General features: G+C 45.9%; 2 protein-coding genes across 3 annotated transcripts in view; one reads left to right on the top strand and one right to left on the bottom strand.

Annotated features, from left to right (window-relative positions):
- LOC149350321 (peptide methionine sulfoxide reductase-like) overlaps nucleotides 1-3,626 on the bottom strand; it is a 34,081-nt gene extending 30,455 nt beyond the window's left edge. Inside the window, exon 1 of the mRNA XM_089579330.1 lies at nucleotides 3,494-3,626. Within this exon, the coding sequence (XP_089435456.1) occupies nucleotides 3,494-3,499 (6 nt within the window). The 5' untranslated portion in view covers nucleotides 3,500-3,626. The remainder of the gene's footprint in view (nucleotides 1-3,493) is intronic.
- LOC149350320 (mitochondrial inner membrane scaffold 2-like) overlaps nucleotides 1-17,297 on the top strand; it is a 34,578-nt gene extending 17,281 nt beyond the window's left edge. Inside the window, exons 1-3 of one of the 2 annotated variants that reach the window (XM_089579332.1) lie at nucleotides 14,319-14,648; nucleotides 14,722-14,872; nucleotides 15,045-17,297. In XM_089579332.1, coding sequence (XP_089435458.1) covers nucleotides 14,456-14,648; nucleotides 14,722-14,872; nucleotides 15,045-15,258 — 558 coding nt within the window. In that variant the 5' untranslated portion in view covers nucleotides 14,319-14,455 and the 3' untranslated portion in view covers nucleotides 15,259-17,297. Of the gene's footprint in view, nucleotides 1-14,318; nucleotides 14,649-14,721; nucleotides 14,873-15,044 lie in introns of those variants that run through there. The other variant, XM_089579333.1, reaches the window with a different exon arrangement.
- Nucleotides 17,298-23,730: the final 6,433 nt, after the last annotated feature.

Here is a 23,730-nt window from a genome sequence, read left to right as displayed (position 1 = left end):
GCACTCGAGGAGCTCGCGTCCACGGAATCATGCTCGAACGCTGCAACTAGACAACGAGCTCACATCCTCTACTGCGCAACAACAAGCTCATCTTTCATCGTCTGCTTGCATATTGTAGCGAAGTACAGCGCTCGGCTCGAACCAGTTACGAACATTCTGCAAGGTGTATCCATGGACTTCCATTCTGTGCATGACCACATCACTGAGCTGCAACGTATTTTTCGCGGCCACCGGACGAACGCTGTAGAGGAGTTCTCTAACATCATGAATGCAGCAAGGGAGGCAGCCAATCACTTAAATGTGGTGATATCTGTGCCAAGACAAGTCTCTCGTCAGGCCCACCGAGACAACTACGGGATTCAGTCGCCGGAGGAATACTACCGTGTGGCAATATATGTGCCGTACTTGGACTCCCTCATTGCTTCTTTAGCTCGGCGCTTTTCTGAAAGCAATGAGAGGAACTTCAAACTTCTCCAGCTGCATCCATCAAAAATGAAGCACTTGAGCCGTGTTGAGTTCGCTGTTCTCGCCGAAGAACTCCAGTGCTTTTACGGCATCGACAACTTCAAGGAAGAGGCCATCTCTTGGTACGAGATGTGGTGCAACAAAACTGGGGACCCATCAGAAATAACTTACTGCGAGCTTCTACATCAGGCCAAGACATTCTTCCCTGGTGTTGCAAAAGCCATTGAGGTGGCTCTGGCTTTGCCAGTTACTACCTGTACGGTCGAACGCTCCTTCAGTACAATGAGGAGAGTGAAAACGTGGCTACGCTCAACGATGACAAACGACAGACTGGACGGCCTTTGTATGATGAGTGTGCACCGAGAGCGTGTAATGAAGCACAGGAATGAATTTATCACCCGTGTCATCACGCAATTCGCCCAGAAAAATCCGAGGCGTCTACAGTTGCTGTTTACTGACTGACTGTCGTTGCGTGTTTGTGAACATATTGTGCTGTGTGCTGGTCATCAATCCGGGTGTGTCGAGAACCCGTATGCAGCAAGACTGAGCACTCTTCTCCACGAAGTGATAGTACCTTTTTGCATTTTTATTAATTTTAATTGTTTCTTCGTTGATAAACTCCAATGTATCTCTCCTAGCCACGCTTTAATTTGCTGTTTGTAATTTTTCTTTCATGTGTGTATTTTACTTATTTATTTTATTTATTTATAAATAAATAAATTTACTCCGCAAATAGTGCCTTTTTGCTACGAACATAACCCCCCCCCCCCCCCCCCCTCCGGCGCCAACAGCCAATGGGGCCCCCCCCTGCAAAAAATTCTGCGGACGCCCTTGCCGACGACGGTGACGTTTCCGCCTCTCTCGTGTTAAAAGGGGCTCTGAAGCACCTCTTGCCTTGCGAGCGATGCCGCCCAGAAAGAACATTTTCTTAACTCGCAGCAAGAGCGGAGAAATTGAAGGTACATAAAATGTAGGCGCCTTTCAAAGCGGGACCCCTCGCTTCGGACTGGATTCGTCGTTGTTACCGCCGTTTTCAGTACGTTCCTTGGCCATAAATAGGGCACTGGGCTTTCGCTTCGTGTCATCTCGCCTAAACAAAACGTATGAGCGATAAATTTGCTTTATTTTTAATTTAGAAGGACGATTCTGCTTCTTCTAGGCCTAAAGAAAAGCGATCGGTTTGTTGACAAAAATGGATCGCCTTCAAACGACCAGGTGGCGCTACTAGGCTGAGCTTATCGTTTCCTCTCCGTTTGCATGCGCTGAACTAAATGTGCGAATGTGACAAATGGCCAAACCTCTTTAGCGTACGTAAGCGTGCATACGCTTATGGTACGCAGAGAGCGTTGGTTTATACTCTTCTATATCTGCGTACGCCGCGAGCAGACGACGAGGTGTGGAAGAACACGTTTAAAGCGCTCTCCTGGTTGGCTGAGGAAAACCAATAACGTTGCAGACCGTTTACAGAAAGCAGTTCGCACGGTGTACAAGAGGTGGCGCCACTAGAACGACCGTCATTTCTGGCCTTCGGAGCCACCGTTAACAGCAGTGGTGTGCAGCGCGAACCACTGCTGCACAGCTGGTGCACGCATGTGAAGCATTTTTGAACCAATGTGTAGGGAAGTAAAGCTAATGTTCCTGTGGTCGACTGGGGGAAAAATTCACGACGCTCTTTACATATATAGGGCACTTCGGCACAGGCTGCGGTTTTCTGAGAGCTGTCTCGCAAGTTCATGCTTGCTTCTGCGAGTACAGAACGTCTATGAGATGCTGAACCCCCCCAAAAGAAAGAAAATTATCACAAACCTCAAGTACCAGCTTATTTCAGCGCTGGCAGTAGATACGGAAATGCGGGCATCAGACAGGTACGAAGAACAGTTCGTGGCTGTCAGAAGCCCGTGACTAAACAATCGTGACGATATATTGAGTTCCACATTTCATTTCGGGAGGGATAAGTACACCCCCAAAAGTCTTCCAGAAGCCAGGCTCCCGTCCTTTTACAACATCAACCCACATCCCCAACTTGCAACTGCGTGGTTGATTTCAATACGCCACCCCGCCAAGCTTTCGCACTTCCGTATTTCTTGACATCACCTGGAATTCAGAATCATGTATAAACTACCCATATTTAGGCAAACTGCACTTTTTCGTGCTCTAGCTTCTAGGCGGAAATCTCACAACTGCCCTTTTCTTTCGACTCTCCGTGACTATGACATTCTGCTGCTGAGCCAAGAACGCGAGATCAAATCCGGGCCACGGCAGCTTCTACTGAGGCGAAGTGCAAAAGGCGCCAGAGTGCTGTGCGGTGTCAGCTCACGTAAAAGAACCCGCAGGCTCCCAGGCGGTCTAAATTCATCCGGAGCCCTGCAATACGGTGTTTCTTAGCTCACATGTAGTTGCCGTTCATTAAAGCCCACATATACCAATCAGTATACCATGCCGTACCGTACCGTACACATTTTCTGTCGTCCAGTAACGCCACCAAGTCCTTTTTTCTGATTTTTGCTATTATGCTACTAAAAAAAACAGCCGTCTAAAAAGCAGAGTAAATGCAGAAGCCCACGGCGGCACTCCTATGTATTCGTCAATTCTGCTGAGTGCTATAGCTTAACTGTTGCGCGAGCCTTTCGAGTGCGAGACGTCGGCGACTCTTTCAAGCTTAGTTTCAGTTTGCTTAAAATTCGATGATGGCCTTCTGGGCAGAGCACTTTTTCAAAATGATAATTGCCGAGAAAGTGACTGCACAGCCTGGAGTGCGCTGAACCATGCCTCGTATACGTGTGCTTAAAAAAACGCAATGTCCTTTGCTGGGCGCCGTAATGGCTTCAGCCGACAGCAGACTGCTTCAGTAAGGACCTAACCGGCAATGCGATGCTACACAAGTGACGAGACATAACTATTTGGTAAACATGAGCTCCGGGCACTTACATTATTTCTCGGTTGCCCACACGCTCGCATTGGACAGGGAGGGCGCGTTACTGCAAATTGATCGCGAGTTTTAAGAAACGAAAGACAAGTGCGTACTTACGCTCATCGTGACGCTCGGGGTCTATCTTCGTCGTCGTACGAATACGTGGCGTCGGTTGTTGGATCTTTGTTGTCCTTTCTTCCAAGAGAACTCCCGCAATATTCTTTCTTTCTGGCTTGCGCACTCTGGAGATTTAAAATAGAATGAGATGGAAACAACTCTGTTGCAGATCGTTTCGCTTAAGTGGGACTATCATTCATGACTTAAGATTGGTTAACCGCAATTCAGGTTAATGGACGAAAAATAATTACCAGACAAGAGATGCCGTTCAATGAGGAAGTTGCAGAGCTCAAAAAGAAGATGCTAGTTCGCGAAAATACTGAATTATTTCGTATTTGGAAAGAACGGGCAGTCGAATGTTTTCAGGCTTGCATTGTAAAAAAAATTTACACCTTCAAGGGTGGTGCTATGTGCCCATAAATCCACCAGTAACTGAAACACCCGAACGATGCATATTGTAGTTACCGTTGCCGAACCAAACAACGATTGTTTTGAATGTGATGATATGGTGGTGTTTGTGCACCTCTCCAGTGCACGTAATTCATCGAAATAGGCAAAATTTTTTGGGCCACAGAGCCGAGGGTAGCCGCGTTTTGGAAATTGCAAAAAATTACGTGTATATTAATTACAGTGGGCTACACGCTTCTGAATAATTAAGGAGCCTAGCAGTAATAGTTAAAAAGCTAACTATTCAATATTATTTAACCAGCCGTCTAGTTAGCATGTCTGAGTTGTATTGTGATGTACGTGCTACACCGCTGACAATGCTATGCCGAAAAAAGTGCTCTTCTAACTCAAAGAGCCTATTTTAAAAAAATTGTGGAAAGTTTTAGGTGAAACACCCTGTATTAGCGCCACGCAAGGAGGTAAACGAGACAGTGGAGCGCGTATGATATTCAGTGCTAGTATATTCCGCTCCCCATACTGACGTGTCACATAAGTTACTCATACTTTTCTCTCAATTTTTACTTGTCAGAAACAATGGGTTTGGGCGGAAGAGAGGTAATTAGCACTTTGCTGAATAGCAACATTACTATCGGCTGGCAACGGCGTACATTTGTCTAGTTTGACCATGTGTTATTTGCGGCTACATTCAAGTGCTCGGTATAATGTGAATCCTGAAACGATTTCGCAGACAAAATTTGCCCCCTGTTCACTGCTGCGATGTGACGAATGCGCAGTAGCCTTCAAGTTTAACAGCAAAACAAAAAAGGATATATAAACGCCTTACATGCACCTTTCAAAACAGATTAACCTAGCGAGAAGATGCTCAAAAAACTTGATCATGCGTACAGACGGCACAAAATGGATCGTTCAAACTGCATGCTGTTTGGCAGCAGTCTTCAAGCCGACTCGTGTACCAGTACCTGTCGGATTCCAAACATAACTGACGGGAATATCAAATCGCTAGGGCGTCTGCATTCAATTGTATGGCCGGCAGTAACCTGGTCGTTTTGCTTTGGCATGGTACCTAACCGTCGTCGCTGCGTATGAGACGCAGCGCGGCAAACCTGAAGCGCCGAAGACCGACGGGGGATGTCATGACCCAGCATGGCATACTTGATATTTTCATTTATTTACTTATTTTCTCCTTTAACTTTTTTTTATTTACACCACAAAGAAGTCAGCAGGCTCAGGCAAAAAGCGAACTATTTTCGCTTGAATGACACCCGAGCCCCCCTGTACATGGCCATACAGTGAACACAGCTCATACACTTTTGAACAATGAATAATTATTGAACAATTATTTTATATGAACAATTATTGCCTTCACTGCAGCGTAGGACGATAGCGTGTTCACATTTATTTCGTAATAGGCATACAAGTAAGTAGGAGCCCGCTGAAACTTCGAAGAAAACAGCATTCATCAGGAATAAGTGTCGTACGCACTGCTGGCTAGCAGACGACGCGTGCGGGCATCCGCACTAAAGTCACTGGAACAGAGTTCCAGTGACTTTACACTATGGCTGTTGCGCCGCGAACCGATGCGGTGGCTCATTGGTTAGTGCTCGGCTGCTGACCCGAAGGACGCGGGTTCGATTTCGGCCGCGGCGGTCGCATTTCGATGGAGGCGAAATGCTATATACACGTGTATTGTCAACATTGTGCGGTGTCAGTGCACGTCAAAGAACCCCAGGTGGTCGAAATTTGTGGAGGCCTTCACTAAGGCGTCCCCATAGCCTGAGTCGCTTTGGGACGTTAAACCCCATAAACTAAACTAAACTAAACTAAACTAAACTAAACTAAACTAAACCAAGTTGCGCCGCGAGGTGGCGACTCTGCTCTACCTGGCGGCGCCCTATGCAAATATACCCCCCCCCCCCCCCCCCAAGCATTAATCGAATTGTCTCTTTTTAATGCGTTAGCAGTACTACTCCCATCTTCGCAAAATCTGTCCGATGGTGTCAGTTTGAGCCCAAGGGGTGGAATGTAGAAAGGAGTGTGATACAGAGTGGAGAGGAGGAGCTTGGGCAATCAGAATCAGCGGGAGGAGGTGCCGCGGCCAATCAGAGACGCGGAGAGGGTGAGAGGACACGCTCCACTACGCGCGTCAACGGCGCCCGCTTTTTCAATTCTCCTTCACACTGCAGCCGTATACGACCAATATACTGCGTTCTCCGGTCTCTGATGCCGTTGGACTGGTTTCCAGCGAACGATGCCAGTTTAAACCATCACCGATAGGGAGGGGACCAGCGATGGATTCTTCGGTCGGCGATACAGAATACCGCCGACCACGGCGGGTTGGCCTTCAGCGGCTTAGCAGGAACCGGCACCGGCTTACTGGGAATCGGCGCAACACGGATGTCACCGTGGAAGCAAAGCGTCAGAAGCGGCAAGCGGAGAGTGAAGACGACAGGCAGTATCGTATAGCAGCTGAAGCTGCGTACAGGAGACGCAATCGCCAGAAGTACTCTTATGCTGATGCATACGCCGCCGCATGAATCGCGCTGATCGCCTGCGATTTATTATTTCTTTTTCGCTGTGCGTGAAGGCAAGGGTCAATGCGCCGCGTTGAACGCGCGACGGTGCTCGTGGCGTTATCATACGTTGCGCTCAAGTTACGGGCGTCCGCATTCGCGCTGTCTCTCGAAAGCTCCGCACTTCATGCACATACAGAGCGCTGCTGCGCTGCGAAACAGCATTTTCTCAAACTGTGCCGTGAGATGCTTTACTTGACCCATCATAAGCAACTTCAGTTTGTAAAGCTTCGCCTCTCAGTGGTTAAAAAGTTCATTAAACGGCATCAGTTAGAGAATTACATAGAAAAAGGAGGCTTCAAACCTCGCAGTTAATGTCGCGTATACGGTTACTTAATCAAAGTAGTGATACTTTGTTTGGCCACTCGATTTCTCTTGCAGCCAGCCCCAAGGGACACTCATACACATGCGTACTCTCCTATTTTACTTGGACACGCGAAATTTACCGATAAAGAGCCGATTTCAGTTTGAAGCGATTCACGTTGCTACATGGGCCGCCTTTATTTGCTCTTTTCTCCTCTGGAGAGCACCGTCAGGCCTATGCTAACTTTTGTCTCTGTAGTCTCCCCGGCAGCTATGTTCAAAGTGGTATTTCATTATATTTTATTTTAAGAAAAGTTACATAGCCAACTGATGTGGCGGGTACTCAGAACTCGGGTAAAAGAATGTCGCGCTCAAGCCATATAATTGGGCCGTTTTGTTAGCACGAGATAGACATTACTTGCTCCAAGTAAGCTGGAGGAGATGAAGGAAAAAGGCTCCGGAACGCCTTGTCTCGCTTGACACGAACGGGCAACGCAGAAAACAATTAATCTAATTACAGAAAATGTGGGATGCAACGGGTGGCGCGAGGGAAACCGCTGTCGCCGATGAGTAGGAAGAGTGGCAATGTTATACGGCTGGCATACTGTGATTGCTGAATGGATTGAGTGGAGAGGGGTTGGGCGTGTCACACGGTTATTAATGGATTGGATCACCTCACGCGCCACCGCCAGGGGTTGACACTAATGCTAACGCATACTCTGCCGCATGAAGCATTTGTGGTCTGTGACTTTTTTTCAGGCGGTCACTTGGATGGATAGATGGATGGATGGCTGTTAGAAGCCATCCATCCATCCATCCATCCATCCATCCATCCATCCATCCATCCATCCATCCATCCATCCATCCATCCATCCATCCATCCATCCATCCATCCATCCATCCATCCATCCATCCATCCATCCATCCATCCATCCATCCATCCATCCATCCATCCATCCATCCATCCATCCATCCATCCATCCATCCATCCATCCATCCATCCATCCATCCATCCATCCATCCATCCATCCATCCATCCATCCATCCATCCATCCATCCATCCATCCATCCATCCATCCATCCATCCATCCATCCATCCATCCATCCATCCATCCATCCATCCATCCATCCATCCATCCATCCATCCATCCATCCATCCATCCATCCATCCATCCATCCATCCATCCATCCATCCATCCATCCATCCATCCATCCATCCATCCATCCATCCATCCATCCATCCATCCATCCATCCATCCATCCATCCATCCATCCATCCATCCATCCATCCATCCATCCATCCATCCATCCATCCATCCATCCATCCATCCATCCATCCATCCATCCATCCATCCATCCATCCATCCATCCATCCATCCATCCATCCATCCATCCATCCATCCATCCATCCATCCATCCATCCATCCATCCATCCATCCATCCATCCATCCATCCATCCATCCATCCATCCATCCATCCATCCATCCATCCATCCATCCATCCATCCATCCATCCATCCATCCATCCATCCATCCATCCATCCATCCATCCATCCATCCATCCATCCATCCATCCATCCATCCATCCATCCATCCATCCATCCATCCATCCATCCATCCATCCATCCATCCATCCATCCATCCATCCATCCATCCATCCATCCATCCATCCATCCATCCATCCATCCATCCATCCATCCATCCATCCATCCATCCATCCATCCATCCATCCATCCATCCATCCATCCATCCATCCATCCATCCATCCATCCATCCATCCATCCATCCATCCATCCATCCATCCATCCATCCATCCATCCATCCATCCATCCATCCATCCATCCATCCATCCATCCATCCATCCATCCATCCATCCATCCATCCATCCATCCATCCATCCATCCATCCATCCATCCATCCATCCATCCATCCATCCATCCATCCATCCATCCATCCATCCATCCATCCATCCATCCATCCATCCATCCATCCATCCATCCATCCATCCATCCATCCATCCATCCATCCATCCATCCATCCATCCATCCATCCATCCATCCATCCATCCATCCATCCATCCATCCATCCATCCATCCATCCATCCATCCATCCATCCATCCATCCATCCATCCATCCATCCATCCATCCATCCATCCATCCATCCATCCATCCATCCATCCATCCATCCATCCATCCATCCATCCATCCATCCATCCATCCATCCATCCATCCATCCATCCATCCATCCATCCATCCATCCATCCATCCATCCATCCATCCATCCATCCATCCATCCATCCATCCATCCATCCATCCATCCATCCATCCATCCATCCATCCATCCATCCATCCATCCATCCATCCATCCATCCATCCATCCATCCATCCATCCATCCATCCATCCATCCATCCATCCATCCATCCATCCATCCATCCATCCATCCATCCATCCATCCATCCATCCATCCATCCATCCATCCATCCATCCATCCATCCATCCATCCATCCATCCATCCATCCATCCATCCATCCATCCATCCATCCATCCATCCATCCATCCATCCATCCATCCATCCATCCATCCATCCATCCATCCATCCATCCATCCATCCATCCATCCATCCATCCATCCATCCATCCATCCATCCATCCATCCATCCATCCATCCATCCATCCATCCATCCATCCATCCATCCATCCATCCATCCATCCATCCATCCATCCATCCATCCATCCATCCATCCATCCATCCATCCATCCATCCATCCATCCATCCATCCATCCATCCATCCATCCATCCATCCATCCATCCATCCATCCATCCATCCATCCATCCATCCATCCATCCATCCATCCATCCATCCATCCATCCATCCATCCATCCATCCATCCATCCATCCATCCATCCATCCATCCATCCATCCATCCATCCATCCATCCATCCATCCATCCATCCATCCATCCATCCATCCATCCATCCATCCATCCATCCATCCATCCATCCATCCATCCATCCATCCATCCATCCATCCATCCATCCATCCATCCATCCATCCATCCATCCATCCATCCATCCATCCATCCATCCATCCATCCATCCATCCATCCATCCATCCATCCATCCATCCATCCATCCATCCATCCATCCATCCATCCATCCATCCATCCATCCATCCATCCATCCATCCATCCATCCATCCATCCATCCATCCATCCATCCATCCATCCATCCATCCATCCATCCATCCATCCATCCATCCATCCATCCATCCATCCATCCATCCATCCATCCATCCATCCATCCATCCATCCATCCATCCATCCATCCATCCATCCATCCATCCATCCATCCATCCATCCATCCATCCATCCATCCATCCATCCATCCATCCATCCATCCATCCATCCATCCATCCATCCATCCATCCATCCATCCATCCATCCATCCATCCATCCATCCATCCATCCATCCATCCATCCATCCATCCATCCATCCATCCATCCATCCATCCATCCATCCATCCATCCATCCATCCATCCATCCACCGGAGTGGTGGCAGGTTCCATCATGCTCTGCATTTTTTCTACTGTTTTCTGTAAACAATCTGTCAAACTTTAGGTTCGGTTTTATGGGGTTCAACGTCCCAAAGCGACTCAGGCTATGAGGGACGCCGTAGTGGAGGACTCCGGATAATTTCAACCAACTCGGGTTCTGTAACGTGCACTGACATCGCACAGTACAGGGGCCTCTAGCTAGCAATTCGCTTCCATTGAAATGCGACCGCCACGGCCGGGATCGAACCCGCGTCTTTCGGGCCAGCAGCCGAGCACCATAGCCACTGAGCCACCGCGGTGGCTTGTCAAACTTTAAGGTACTATCTGGAAATTCGCTCTTTTACAGCGAGAGGCAGCGATGGCGTTGACGCAGAGCATCTACCTCACGCGCAAGAGGACCGTCGTTCGAATCCCGGTGCGTGCAATTATCCACCGTATTAAAAAAAAAGAAATCGGCGTGTCGATGGAATTGAATAACCAGTCATGGGGTGCAGCCGATCTCGGTGAAGCCTACAACGCACTCCGTCACCAGAACAGGATTTAGCCACCCTGGTATAGTACTTGGTCACAACTTCCTATATAAAAATACACCAATTAACTCTCGGCCCTCAGTCCCCAGCGGTCGCAATACAACTGATCAAGGCGGCGGTCAGACCTATGACGCAGCGGAGGGTCTAAGAATATCTGGCTCCGGACAGACGGAAACTGAACCTGACAACGTTTAACTAGGCAACAAATGAGGATAGTTGGTGTTGCATTGTACCACGTCCAGTAGTTGTCTCGTTTTGTCCTTGTCACCACTCAGGTCATTCAAGCAACAGAGCAACGTTTAACCCTAGAACCTTATCCAGTGAGGCTAGGCTCGCAGTACTGTTCGAGGAATTAGCGGGAATTAAGTGGGATGCCATAGCGATTAGTGAGTTTAGGAGGACAGATGAGGCGTCATCATCATCAGCCTGACTACTCCCACTGCAGGACAAAGGCCTCTCAATCCCTCAATCTCAAGGCCTCTACAATCAACCCTGTCCGGCAAACTTCGTTATCTCATCCACCCACCTAACTTTCTGCGCCCCGTGCTACACTTGCCGAAGATCTATTGGAATCCGGTCCGTTACCCTTAACGACCATCGGTTGATATCTTGCCTTCACATTAAATGCCTTGCCCAAGCCCATTTACTCTTCTTTGTTTCGACTAGGATGTCATTAACACGCGTTTGTTTCCTGGTCCACTCTGCCCTCTTCCTTCTTTCAACGTTACACCTATCATTTTCCTTTGCAAGACTCGCTGCATTGCCCTGAATTTAAGTTCCACTCATTTCGTTGGCCTCCACGGTGGATCAGCAGTTAGGGCACTCGGCTACTCAGCCGGAGTTCCCGGGTTCGAACCGCCGCCGCGTTTCGATGGAGGCGAAATGCAAAAGGCGCCCGTGTGCTGTGCGATGTCAGTGCACGTTAAAGATCCCCAGGTGGTCGAAATTATTCTGTAGCCCTCCACTACAGCACCTCTTTCTTCCTTACCTTCTTCCACTCCCTCCTCTATTCCTTCCCTTACGGCGCTGTTAAGGTGTCCACCGAGATGTAAGACCGTCACTGTGCCATTTCCTCTCCTCCAAACCCAATTTTCCACCTTTCTGCCCCATAGGTGAGTATAGCGGTAAGAAAAAAATTCAGGGGGCACTTTGACTGTCTAAAGTGCTTAGAGGCGAGAGCGTTTTCTGCACCACTTTGACTGCCTCTGTGGCACTGGTGACGTCACCACTGGATGACGGCACACATAATTAAGTACTAATTACTAAGTAATGATAAATTACTAATTAATGGCTAATTACTGATTAATGACTAAATACGGATTAACTGCTAATTAATGACGCTTAAGCTTCTCCTTTAGGAGTGGAACGCGACAGCGTGTTGTAGCGCTGCCAGGGAGTCCACGGAATGCCACCACCCGTTCGGCGCGATGCCTTCCCTTTGAACGCAACGCTTTTTGAGGGAAGGAAATGGCACAGTAATTCTCTGTCGGTGGACACCTGAACCGCACCGTACAGGAAGGGAGGAAGTGGGAGTGAAATAAGAAAGAGAAAGAGGGGCCGTAATGAAGAAAATGAAAATTGTATTTGAGGAAAGGAAATTCCTCAGTAACTATCACACACATCTCGGTGGACAGCCGTCAAAAGCGTGACACCTCTGCTGACAAGCTTCTGCTGACAGCCTTCTGTAGGCAACGATGAGGTATTAAAGGCTTTCGCCTTAATACAACTGTTCTCTTGAGGGATATTGGTACTTCCAATCGTGACCTGAGAGAAGCTGCCGAATGCGCCCCACTCCATTCTTATTCCAGTTCTTTCTGTCTCGTGATACGCGTTGCGCAAATAAACGCGCGCCCTAGAATGCTTCTCCCAGCTAAATGAGCTCATTGTTCGAGCTCAAATTTCGGACAGAAATGGCATTTGGTCGAAAGAATTGTTTTATACTAGCTTGCTTACTTACTTATACTTACTTGCTTATACTTACTTGCTTGATTCGGTCAGAAGAAGTCTGATATTCGCATCGTCTGCGGCGACGACGAAGGAAATCGCATCGGTGGCGCCACCTCGTCTGTCGGCCGTAGAAATTCGTCAAGGGAGGGGGAGTCGGATTGTTTTGCAAAAGGTTTGAAGACGCTTTTCAGTTGCTTTATCGATGATCACAATAAACGTAGTTTGGCCAAAACTCCACTGAATTCAAAGTCTTTGGTGAAGGAGAGTCTTCAAACATCCCGCAAAACACCCTGCTGAATCTCTACGGTTGACAAACGAGATGGCGCCACCGATGTGATCGCTGACAGAACGGCTTGATTTCCTTCGTCGTCGACGCAGACGATCCGAATATGCGACTTTTTTTTTGACCGACACAGGCAAGTAATCCAAACAAATGTAGCATGAAACAATTCTGCCGACCAACTGCCATTTCTGTGCTAAATTTGAACTTGAACAATCCACCCGTTTAGCTGAGAGAAGCATTCTACTGCGCGCGTTTATTTCCGCAACGTCACGTATTCTCTTATCACTTCCAGCACCTCGCAATGAACAAGAACACAGAAGAACGCATTCCGTTGTGCGAAATCATGTACGAGATAAGATTTCAGAAGAGCGTGTTGTCGGGCTAGTTGGTTCTGCATAGTATATAAGTGAAATGCGCAACAACTAAGACAGGACACAGAAAGAAACACATAGAGATAAGATTTACTTACTCGAAGAAATGATTTGGTGCACCAGTATAACGTGCCGCTCAAATGCGGTAGGAGGTACTACATCGAAAAAACCGGAGAATGCAACAACACTAGATTGGGGGAACACGCCAACACATGTGACCAGATAAAATACCTCGACAATTTGGCTCCCCACTGTACCACTGTCATCACTGCAAAGAGTGCACCCACCATCCCAGGTCACACAAAAACAAAAAACCTAGAAAGGATGCAGACCTCATCTGGACTACGCGGCAGTCGTCGGTCCGCGAAAAAAAAAAAAAAAAAGTTATCGAAGCATTCAAGGACAGAACCACCGTAACAGAAAATTGCATCATCACACCGTCAGTAGCCCTCGAAGGTAGCGAATAGAACGGTTGGAGTTAGATCGTTTCATGTTCCACTCTTTCCTGCCATTCTGCGTTTGAATAAAAGCTCCATGCCTTATCATATGTAATGAAATCAGTTGAAAGTAGTCGCTTCGTCTGTCTGCCGTTATTGCTTGTTCCGTGTTTTCTGTGATGATGAGCACGTCCATGGATGAGTACATGAGAAGCAAGACCTTGATGAGAAGCAGCGCACTTCGAACAAAAACCGAAACTAGAGATCGCTCGGATAACAATAACTGCAGAATGCGCAAAAAAAAAAATTCTTTACATGTCTGTCAATTTAAAACAATTTTTAGTATCAAATAAAGGCAGTATAGATTTACTTGCGATGAATTTGATAATACGAAGCCATGCATATTTCACACTGCACGCTGCGCGTTTGTAGCTGCGATCGAATGCCAGCCCAGGCCGGTCCGTGCGGCAGTCATGTGCGCGCGAGCGTAGTTTGTCGAGTAGTGGAAAGGTGATAGCGGCGATAAGGAGTCTGTTAGTTCTGCATTGAAGTTGTTGACATGTTGTCCGTGGCTTCGCTTTGTGCGCAACAGCGGATACTGGCATCTTGCTCTCAAGCCCTGCGCTCCAGTTGCTCTTGTAGTGCCTTTGTATTCAGATCAACGAGCTCGAAACACATAGGAAAGCCTCTGTTATTGCATGTTCCAGCTCCGTTCTCTAGCGCCCTGTCCGCACTCCACAGGTGTTCAGCCCGTAAGTCCGTTGTGTTTATGCGTAAGTTTACAGTTCAGTTTATCCATGCGCTCACTGCGCACTTTTTATGCAGTGTCGCAAGGTGACACGGGCCAAAAGTCGGCGCCGGTGTCGAGAAGAGAGAAGTGGAAGCATGCGATCAAGGAGTACGGCAGCGCAATGGTGGCGTTCCATGTCGTATTGTCAATCACATCCTTTGGCATCTGCTACGTATTGGTTTCAAGGTAAGGTCCAACGCTGTGCAGCTTCTGTGTGTTTATTGACGTGGACACATTAGCGAGAGTTAAGGTGCGAGTGTAAAATCGGTCGTTACGTTAGACGAAAAAGCATGAGCTGTTTTGTAGTTTGTAGCACTTCACTTTGCTGTGCTTCAGACGCATGCCTGTTCCATTTCAGTGGCATCGACATGACGGCAATTGCAGAGAGGCTGGGCTTCAACATGGACTCCCAATGGGTTAACTCGAAGGTGGCTGGTGGCAGTGGTACACTTGTAATTGCGTACGCCGTGCACAAACTGTTTACCCCAGTGCGCATGGGCATCACTTTAACTGCTGCTCCTATTCTTGTCCGGTGGTTGCGGCGTAATGGCATTTTCGGCTTCAGATATTAAGTAAATGTCATGTTGTAGTATTGGTTGCATCATACTTCTCTAGTTTAGTCTCAGGCAGCCTGCTATTAAAGTCTGAATTAGTTGATGAGCCTGAACCATTCTTGTTAAACTACTGTACCTGGAAGTGCCCATTTTAATAGAACAAGTTTAAACTGAAGGGCAGTTGATTCCTGCAGCATGCAAAACTGGTGGCATCTGTATGGTGCATGTCATTGATGCAACATGTTTTCTTATGTATTCACAATTCTTATAAAGTTCATGTGTGTGTCTACAATTTTTCATTCTATGCTGCAACATGCCTTTCCTGGCCTACATTTGCTGGGTTGCTGGTCAAAATCTGGTATGTGCATGTCCTGTGGAAGTATGTCAGCACAGTTAGCTCAAGCTTTGGTTAAGAAACAAGATGGTGGTAAGTATAAACTTAACAGAGGATGAAGTGATGGTGTTAAATGAAACTAATGCTTATAAATGTTAATCACATGCATTTTCATACTGTGCAGACTGACATCATGAAAGCAAATGTCCATTATTAAGCATTATGTTTAACAGACTATTGGGTTACCAAAGTGACAGAGGCAAAATTCACGTGCACAGACTGTCCACAGGCTTTGACAGCTTTTGTATCATACATGAGCCTTCAGACTGTGAACCTGAAAGTTTGGTAGCAATGGCACCAGCAGATTGAAGCCAATGGCACTTTCACTGAAAAAGTGTGAAAGCGTGGTTTATTATCACAATTGGTTTCCCAGGTTCATGAGCAAGGTGGGGAGTCCCTCTCTCCTCACTTTTCATGCTGCATCAGGCAAGCTGTTAGGAAGTTGTTGGCTGGTTCGTCACTGTCTACGACTCAAAACGGCCAACTACACACACTGACCTTACCTTATCGCTTACCTCCTGCCTTCATCTCCACTGTGAGATTTCCTTCATGAAGCAGATGGTGGCATTCACTAACACAGCAACCTCGGATACATCTGTACTCTGTACTGTTTCATATGCCATTTATAAGCCCACACTCGTACTGTCAACCCCCTACTGCTACCACTTGGGAAATTCTTCCCAATTTTCACACCATGTTCTCATTCCATGCACTCAAATAACCCTCACATTGGCATACACAGTCTACACACACTCCGTGAATGCCATCTGCTACCTTCAAAACCACACACTCCCTAAAGACATCCATAGTGACCTCTCTGAAGCCCTTCATACCCTCTCTCACGCCACAGTCTCACTTAGATGGATCCCTGGCTATGCTTGGACCGCAGGCAATGACCTGGCCTACCAGCTTGCCTGTGACACTCTCATTCACATACCTGCAGTCCCTTGGTCAAGCTGTCCGACCTATGAGAAGGTTCGGTAATAAACGCATTAGCTGGGCCGTACCTCCTTTCTGACATTCCTTATGCTCAACCCTATACTTAGCAGTGCCCAGACTGACATCCTCCTCAACTTTCACACCAACATCCATCACACCCCAGCCTGCCTGCACTTTTTCCACCTGCAGTACGACTCCTGCTCCCACAGTTGCCCCTCGCTGCATGCCAATCTGGAGCACCATTTCAGTGCACAGTGGCCCTCCAAACACCCCACTCCCCTCACATGCACGCACACACACCTGGAGTACCTGCCTGGCATTGGACCATTTTGATGACCATAGGGACCTGTTGCTTTATGTCCACAATCTTGAGTGCCTAACCTGTCTCTTGTAAAAAAAGTGGCTATCTTTCCAGCTGTCTTGGCTGGTCAAAGTACTGCTTTTTCAGTCCTCACACTGTGTTCCCTGGCATAGAGCTGGCACTGTAACCTGTTGTGTAATAGGTAATGCGCGAGTTAAATTTAGCACTTCGCCCTGCTGTAAGCATGCAATGAGTAGTAGTAGACAGATTGTGTCTTTCTGGGCGATGCCCATCCTGATTTGGGTTTTATTGCTTTCCCTATGGGCATTACTGTGTTCTGAATTATGTCTCAGAATGACTCAAGGATTTCGTGAACTTCATTCTTGAAACCTGTGTATATTGGGTGATAAAGCTTGCAGTGTATTCTTACGTCTTGTAGCTTTTTGCATTTGTCAAGCTTGATACATTGGCAGAAGAGACATTCCCATTTGTGGGCATCTTTGCCAAACTGCAGAACACAAGATTTGCTGTAAGTGCAAAATATTAATAATAACTGTTCATGAGGAAAGGTGCAGCAACTGTCTCACTCTTGGTCACTTGAACCGTGCTGGGAAGGAAAGGAGGGAGTGAAAGGTGGAAAAGAGAGGAGGTAATGAAGGGCTCCAGATTAATTCCAACCACCTGGGGTCTTTTTTATTTGTGTAGTACAGTTTGCAATGGTTTGGGTGGAATATCTTCACTACACCATTATCAGCTAGAGTGAAGAGTGAAGGTTTCTTTTCTGGCAGAAGTGTACCCTATTGTTCACTGCGGGATAAAGCAGCAAGTCCAGCGCTTCATGCACTTCCCCATTTTCTCTCATTGCCATGTGCAAAGCTCCTGGATGATCGCGCAAACAAAGCACAGCAAACAGTCACAGAGAATTACTCATAGTGAGCATTACTGAGCCAAATTAGCGCTCTCTAGTCTAAACTTAGTGGAATGTTCATTGAAAAAAAAAGCGCTTTCTTAAGCTTTACAGGTGTAGTACCAGCAGAGCAGCATTCCAGATGCAACAAATGTGCACACCTACCACTACCATTAATGGCTGTTGCACCTGTCACGTACACTACTGTGGTGCTTCCATCGTCCCCTTCAGAAACCATAATGAATGTTAGTGGTGTTCAGCACTGCAACAATGGCCATAGCGCTGGAAAAAGACCATGGTAGTCCGAATTCAGGAAGCATGTACCCCTGTGCCATTGGTGCAGTGTTTTGCCTTGTTTCTGTGCCTCGGAATCGAGAGTCTGCCTCATCAACATTTTGCGAAGAACAAAATGAAACCACCGAAACCAGAAGCTGTTTAGCCGCATCGACGTGGCTGGGCAAGTATATGAATGGTAAACATTTGTGTTGTACTTCAAGTTAACCAACCTTAAGCCTTTCACTGCTGCACCTGAGATAACTTCAAGTATGCTTGTTCTGTGTTTTAGCTAATTGCTGAATTAACTGGTGTTAAAGACAGGTGGCTCTACCTGTACAGAGGTTGGCTAAATATAAAGGACTTGCATGTTAATTTTTGTCTTTCATCACAGCACATTTCAGCACGTGCGACTTTTAGTACATGTTTCATCACAGTTTTCGGCAAGGAATCCCCTATGCTCCTTCTCTTTATCCCAAATGTGCGACTATAAACATGGCAGATAAGTGGTAATCGATTGGTTGTCAAGACCCTAGCCATGCTTGACATTACCTGCGGACTGCTGAAATGCAATTTCTCGAGCATTGAAAAAATTTTGGGAAACTATTGGGGGGGATGGTTGGTGGATGTGTTTGCGTAGTTTATATTTATTAACATGCTTTATGAGGCTTTATGTTCTTACTGGGTGCAGACTCGTCAGGAGTGTGTTTTCTCTAATGAATAATATATGGTCACCTGTCACACTTAATGACAAGTGAGGAATACTCTGACATTTCAGTACAAGTAAAATTGCAACGTGGTCAATTTTAGCCACTAATATCTTGGCTAGAAAGGAATTATTCTGATGTGCACAAAAAGATCTAATTAAAAAAATTATAACACTATAAGAATTATAAAAATTACAACATCTGGTGTGACGTTTCAAAGAAATAAAGAAATCCGGCTCGCTGTATGACATATGTCTGTCATACAGACATATGGAAATGAAAATTTCTGGTTCGGAAATTTTGGGTGAAGTGGCAAGTGAAAACTGCCACTTCACTTCCTGCCACCTATTTTTCAATTTTGAATCACGACAGCAGTTGTCAAATGGGAGCAGCTCTGTAGACACAGTAAAGCTTGCTGCAGGGCTGATTGGTGCTGCATGCTCAGAAAATTTTACAAGCAACAGAAAGAAAAAGATGACTGCCCCACGGTCATACCTTGTCCTTTGGTTCTGTCCCTGTTGCCCTAGGAAATTTTTCTAGGACTCACGCATGGGCTCCATCACAGTGCTCTCAGACATATGCAGCATACCAGCAAAATAGAATGGTTTGTTGTGGTTCCCTTGTGTTAACATCAAGGTCATTTGACTGCGAGAGCCCTGTACAGTTTGCCAGAACGAAGACTCAATTTTGGTTGTGGCAATTGCATGTAGTGGCTACGGCTGTATCGTTAATTAATTTCAGGCATATCGCAAAAGCTAGAGTCTGCAGAGTGTTTTGAAATTTCAGCATGGAATTAAATTGCAACAAGTCAAGCTGGCGGTATTTTGCAAATTAATTCCGAACATATGCATAATATGTCCCAGATAACTTATTAAAAAACGGTCAGTTTGAAACTGAGTAACAGGGGCTCATATGCACATTAAAAGGAAATACCACTAAATACAGCCAAGAGCAAGATTTGCACAAATGAACACTGCAACAGAAGATAGTGGGTAGTTTACTCTAATCAAAGTAATATGTTTGCTTCTCACAAATGTTTTCCAGTTAGGGCATGAAACCCGTGTTATCAGGTATGTAATTCCAGCATACAACTTTACAAGGACAAAAAGCATTCGCGGCTGATGTGTGGCTGTTCATGTGTGGCACGAATGTGGTTCAGGTGAAGGTTGCAGTGTAACAATGAGCGATAAAAAAAAAGTCTAGCAAGCAAAGACACAAGATGACGTGGTGTGAGTATGATGAAAGTGAACAGTTGCTCAAATTTTTCGCACGAATGTTGTGAGAATACTGGCATAACATTGATGTCAGCCAGTGGAGGGGTATACAAGACTGATCAAATTTATATGATTGTCTGAAATTGCAGCTCTCAGCTTGCTATGCGTGTCCTACGGCCCTTTTATGATGTTACCCTATTTATCTTGCCATCGCTGGGATTTTCTGTAGCATCTGCAAGTACACACGCTTACACTACTACATTAACACACACCGCCGGCTTTTCTCGTAATGGGGCTAGTAAGGCCTTAAAACAGCTTTTATCAAGCTATACACCCATCTCCTGCAAATTGCTGAAGTATATTATTTACAGGCACATCATGCATCTTTCTTGAGCATAGTAACTTATCAAACATGCAGCGTGGATTGAGGAAAGGATTCAGCGCATTAGTCTAACTAAACGAGTTTCCTCACAACATCTGTTCTCAACTGGATGCTGGAGAGAAGGTTAAACCCCATTTCTTGATTTTACAAAAGCATTCGACACTGTACTTCATTCTAAACTTATAGGTAAACTGCATATTCCGAATTTTCGCCATCGTCTGCCTCGTCTTTGTGAAACTGGGTACCCCTTGTGAATGCCGTGACACAGACTCATTCAAATTTTTCCACTGCTATGTCCACTCCATTTTTCAACCTATAATAAATACACAGTTTTTGCTAAGTCTTGTGCAATAAGAATCAATAATGTACTTAACATCACACCTCTTTATCCACACATTAACATATTTAAATATACAGTCGAACCTCATAATGAAACGGTTTACAATGAAATAATGGACATAACAAAGGAATCATGATTCCCCTTAGAAGCTCAGTCAATACGGGCTATAACGAAGCTGCGGCTATAACGAAGCCATTGCTGGGCTTTTTCAACTTCTTTATAATGAGGTTCAACTGTAATTTCTATCCCTGCTCCATTAAACTATGAAATAGACTTCCTGGTGTGACTCTCGCTACCATTAAATCAGTGAGCGTTTTTCCAGCAGCACATCCCTGTAGTGGCTGCCAGTCGCAACTACAAATTTGCCCACCGAAAAAGGAATGCGATGATGGGAAGTGGCCGTTGTAAATCCCTTCACGATAACATCTTGGGTTTACTTTTGGGAATAGCTAGGAGCAGTGCTGGATTTGCTCAGCCAGAGTAGGTGTGCGTGACCAATCTGCAGACATGCCTGTAGGGCAGAACGCAGCCAATGCTACTCAAGGAACCTTGAGAACCAGTCAGAGCGTTCTCACTTGAGGCCAGAGCGTGCGAAGATCACATAACCATCCATGTGGCATAGGAGGTGTTAGCACTGCACTGAATTATTGTCCCACAGCCCATCGCGTTATTGATCAAAAGAACACCGCTCGTGGAAGAACGCATGCGCAAGAAACTCGTATGCCATTTTACAAGTCACGCCCTGCGAAATGGCAGACGAGAAGGTTATGTGCATGCACAGAACGCTATTGGAAAAAGGCCCATTCTTACTGGAAATTGAAAAAAAAAGACCAATGTGCAGACATTTTCCCTCCATTGTGCATGCTATGTAGAATACTAGCCATCTTTCTTGTATTTCAGTAATCTTGCTTGCATGCTGTGTTTTATTCTTTTCTGCCAATATTTCGGCCAGCATTCTAGAATTTGGTTTTTTTTCACTATTCTTTGCAGGCTCTCTATATAGAGTTTCTGCTAAATTTCTTGCACACATGCTGTTGTGTGTTGTGAATTGTCTACTTTTGTTCCCAGCATTTTTGGACTGCTTATTGTCCTCATTCCTGCCATAGCCTCAAATCAGGCTTCAGTATTTGTAAACAAACAAACAAACAAACAAACAAACAAACAAACAAACAAACAAACAAACAAACAAATTTCGTGGACGTCCCAAAACAACTCAGGCTATGAGGGACGCCGTAGTTTAAGGCTCCGGAAATTTTGACCACCTGGGGATTCTTTAACGTGCACAGACATCGCACAGCACACGGAATTTTGCCTCCATCGAAATTCGACTGCTGCAGCCGGGACTGAACCCGCATCTTTTGGGTCAGCAGCCGAGCGCCGTAACCACTGAGCCACTGCGGTGGCAAAAAACAAATTGATTGGGCAAATAGTTTCATTAGCATCATCCACATTATGTCAAGTGTAATCCAAGATATTTGTAAAATGAGGTGGTTTCTCTTAAAATGAAGTTTATTGTGTAGTGAATGTAGTACAGAAGACTGTATTGCTTCACAGACACACTTCCAATCTATTTTTCTCCAATCTGTCACCTATCTAGCAGAGCGATCTACCATACTAAGACAATGGAGCAGTCCACTCCACGAAGGCATTGAATGAATTCTACACCCTGAATTAGTCACACAAAAGCAGAAGTGCACTTTCTTGTCTATATGAAGAACCGGAATGCATGAAATCTAAACCGTAAGTAAACTATGAAGTGCTAGCACATCTTTGCATAAACACGGGCTAGGTTAACTTCTGCAACATGACTCTAAACAAAGCTGCCTTGCAGGCCAAATTTCGGGCCATTGCTTTCTAAAAATAGCCCAAAGCCTGTATGCACAACAGAAATTTGTTAGAAACTAAAGTTTTCTGCCAGCTGACCATGTTTGCTCTAAGATATCTTGCAGAAGACTCTAGAGGCACTCCTGGTGTCGAGGCTGGCGTCCTGCGCTGGTTGCGACACCAGGAGTTCATCGTGAGTTGGTGCCCGCATGCAGTGTGGCACGGTTGCAACTTGGAGAGGGTGTCTGTTACTTTTGCCCTATATAGTACATGATCTTGAATTCAGCTGCATGTACACAGATACGCAATCACGCCATGACCGTGAGGCCCAAAAGACGAAGCAAAACTCGGAGGGTCCAAAACACTGCATTATAATTAGATTTTTTCATGCTTCAGAGCTGTCCAAAAATGTGTAAACGTTTAAACTTGCCTGCTATGTGCCTACAGAGACAAAACTACACCAAGGAGAGTAGGCAGCACATCTCAATAACTTACAAAAAGGTTAAGAAAAAGGAATATGTGCGCGGCACACCTTTGTTTTTGACAAACATGGCATCCATGAAAGAAATGTATGGAAAAAAAAATTTTAACACAAGAGCTCCGAGCCATTGTCTAAGCGGATGGATAACCTTAACACCTTCTCTGTTGGACAATAAAGTTATTTCAATCAATCACTGAAACACACAAAAGGGCAAGAAGTAACATTGTCTCTGCAGATTTAAGAATTTTGGAAGATGTTTACTTGTTCTTTTAGTCAAAAGCTGGAATGTTAAAAGCGCTGATGGCGACACAGGGTATGTCCTCAGATTAATACAGTCTGGCTTATTTCAACATTTATGAGTCATGAACATCAAGTTTTGTACCTGAAATAACTGCGAGTAATTAAATATGATTAAATTTTATACTTGTGCAAATTGTACCAATGGTAGCGAGTATTATAGATAAAGCAAGTCAGCTAGTGTTATAAATAAAGGCATGCTATCATGCCCTCAAAACACACGACAGTCGTATTCAGTAAAAGTTGGGTCGCAGTTGAGCTTTCTGGCCATTATTTACATCTGTAATTGCTTAGAGATGTCTTCTAGCAGTGCATAGTCTATAAGAAAATGTTACGTGCTTGTAGCCTTGCACAGCCCAGGCTTGTTTTCAGTGGACAAAAAAAATCTCATTGCAAAAATTTTTCCATTCCAGTAGCAAAATTTGCTCACT

This window comes from Amblyomma mixtum, chromosome 3 (assembly GCF_055824585.1).
Source record: "Amblyomma mixtum isolate Tamu chromosome 3, ASM5582458v1, whole genome shotgun sequence".
In the NCBI taxonomy this organism is placed as follows: domain Eukaryota; kingdom Metazoa; phylum Arthropoda; class Arachnida; order Ixodida; family Ixodidae; genus Amblyomma; species Amblyomma mixtum.
Note: the sequence above shows the minus strand (reverse complement) of the source record. Positions and strands in the feature narration are given on the sequence as shown.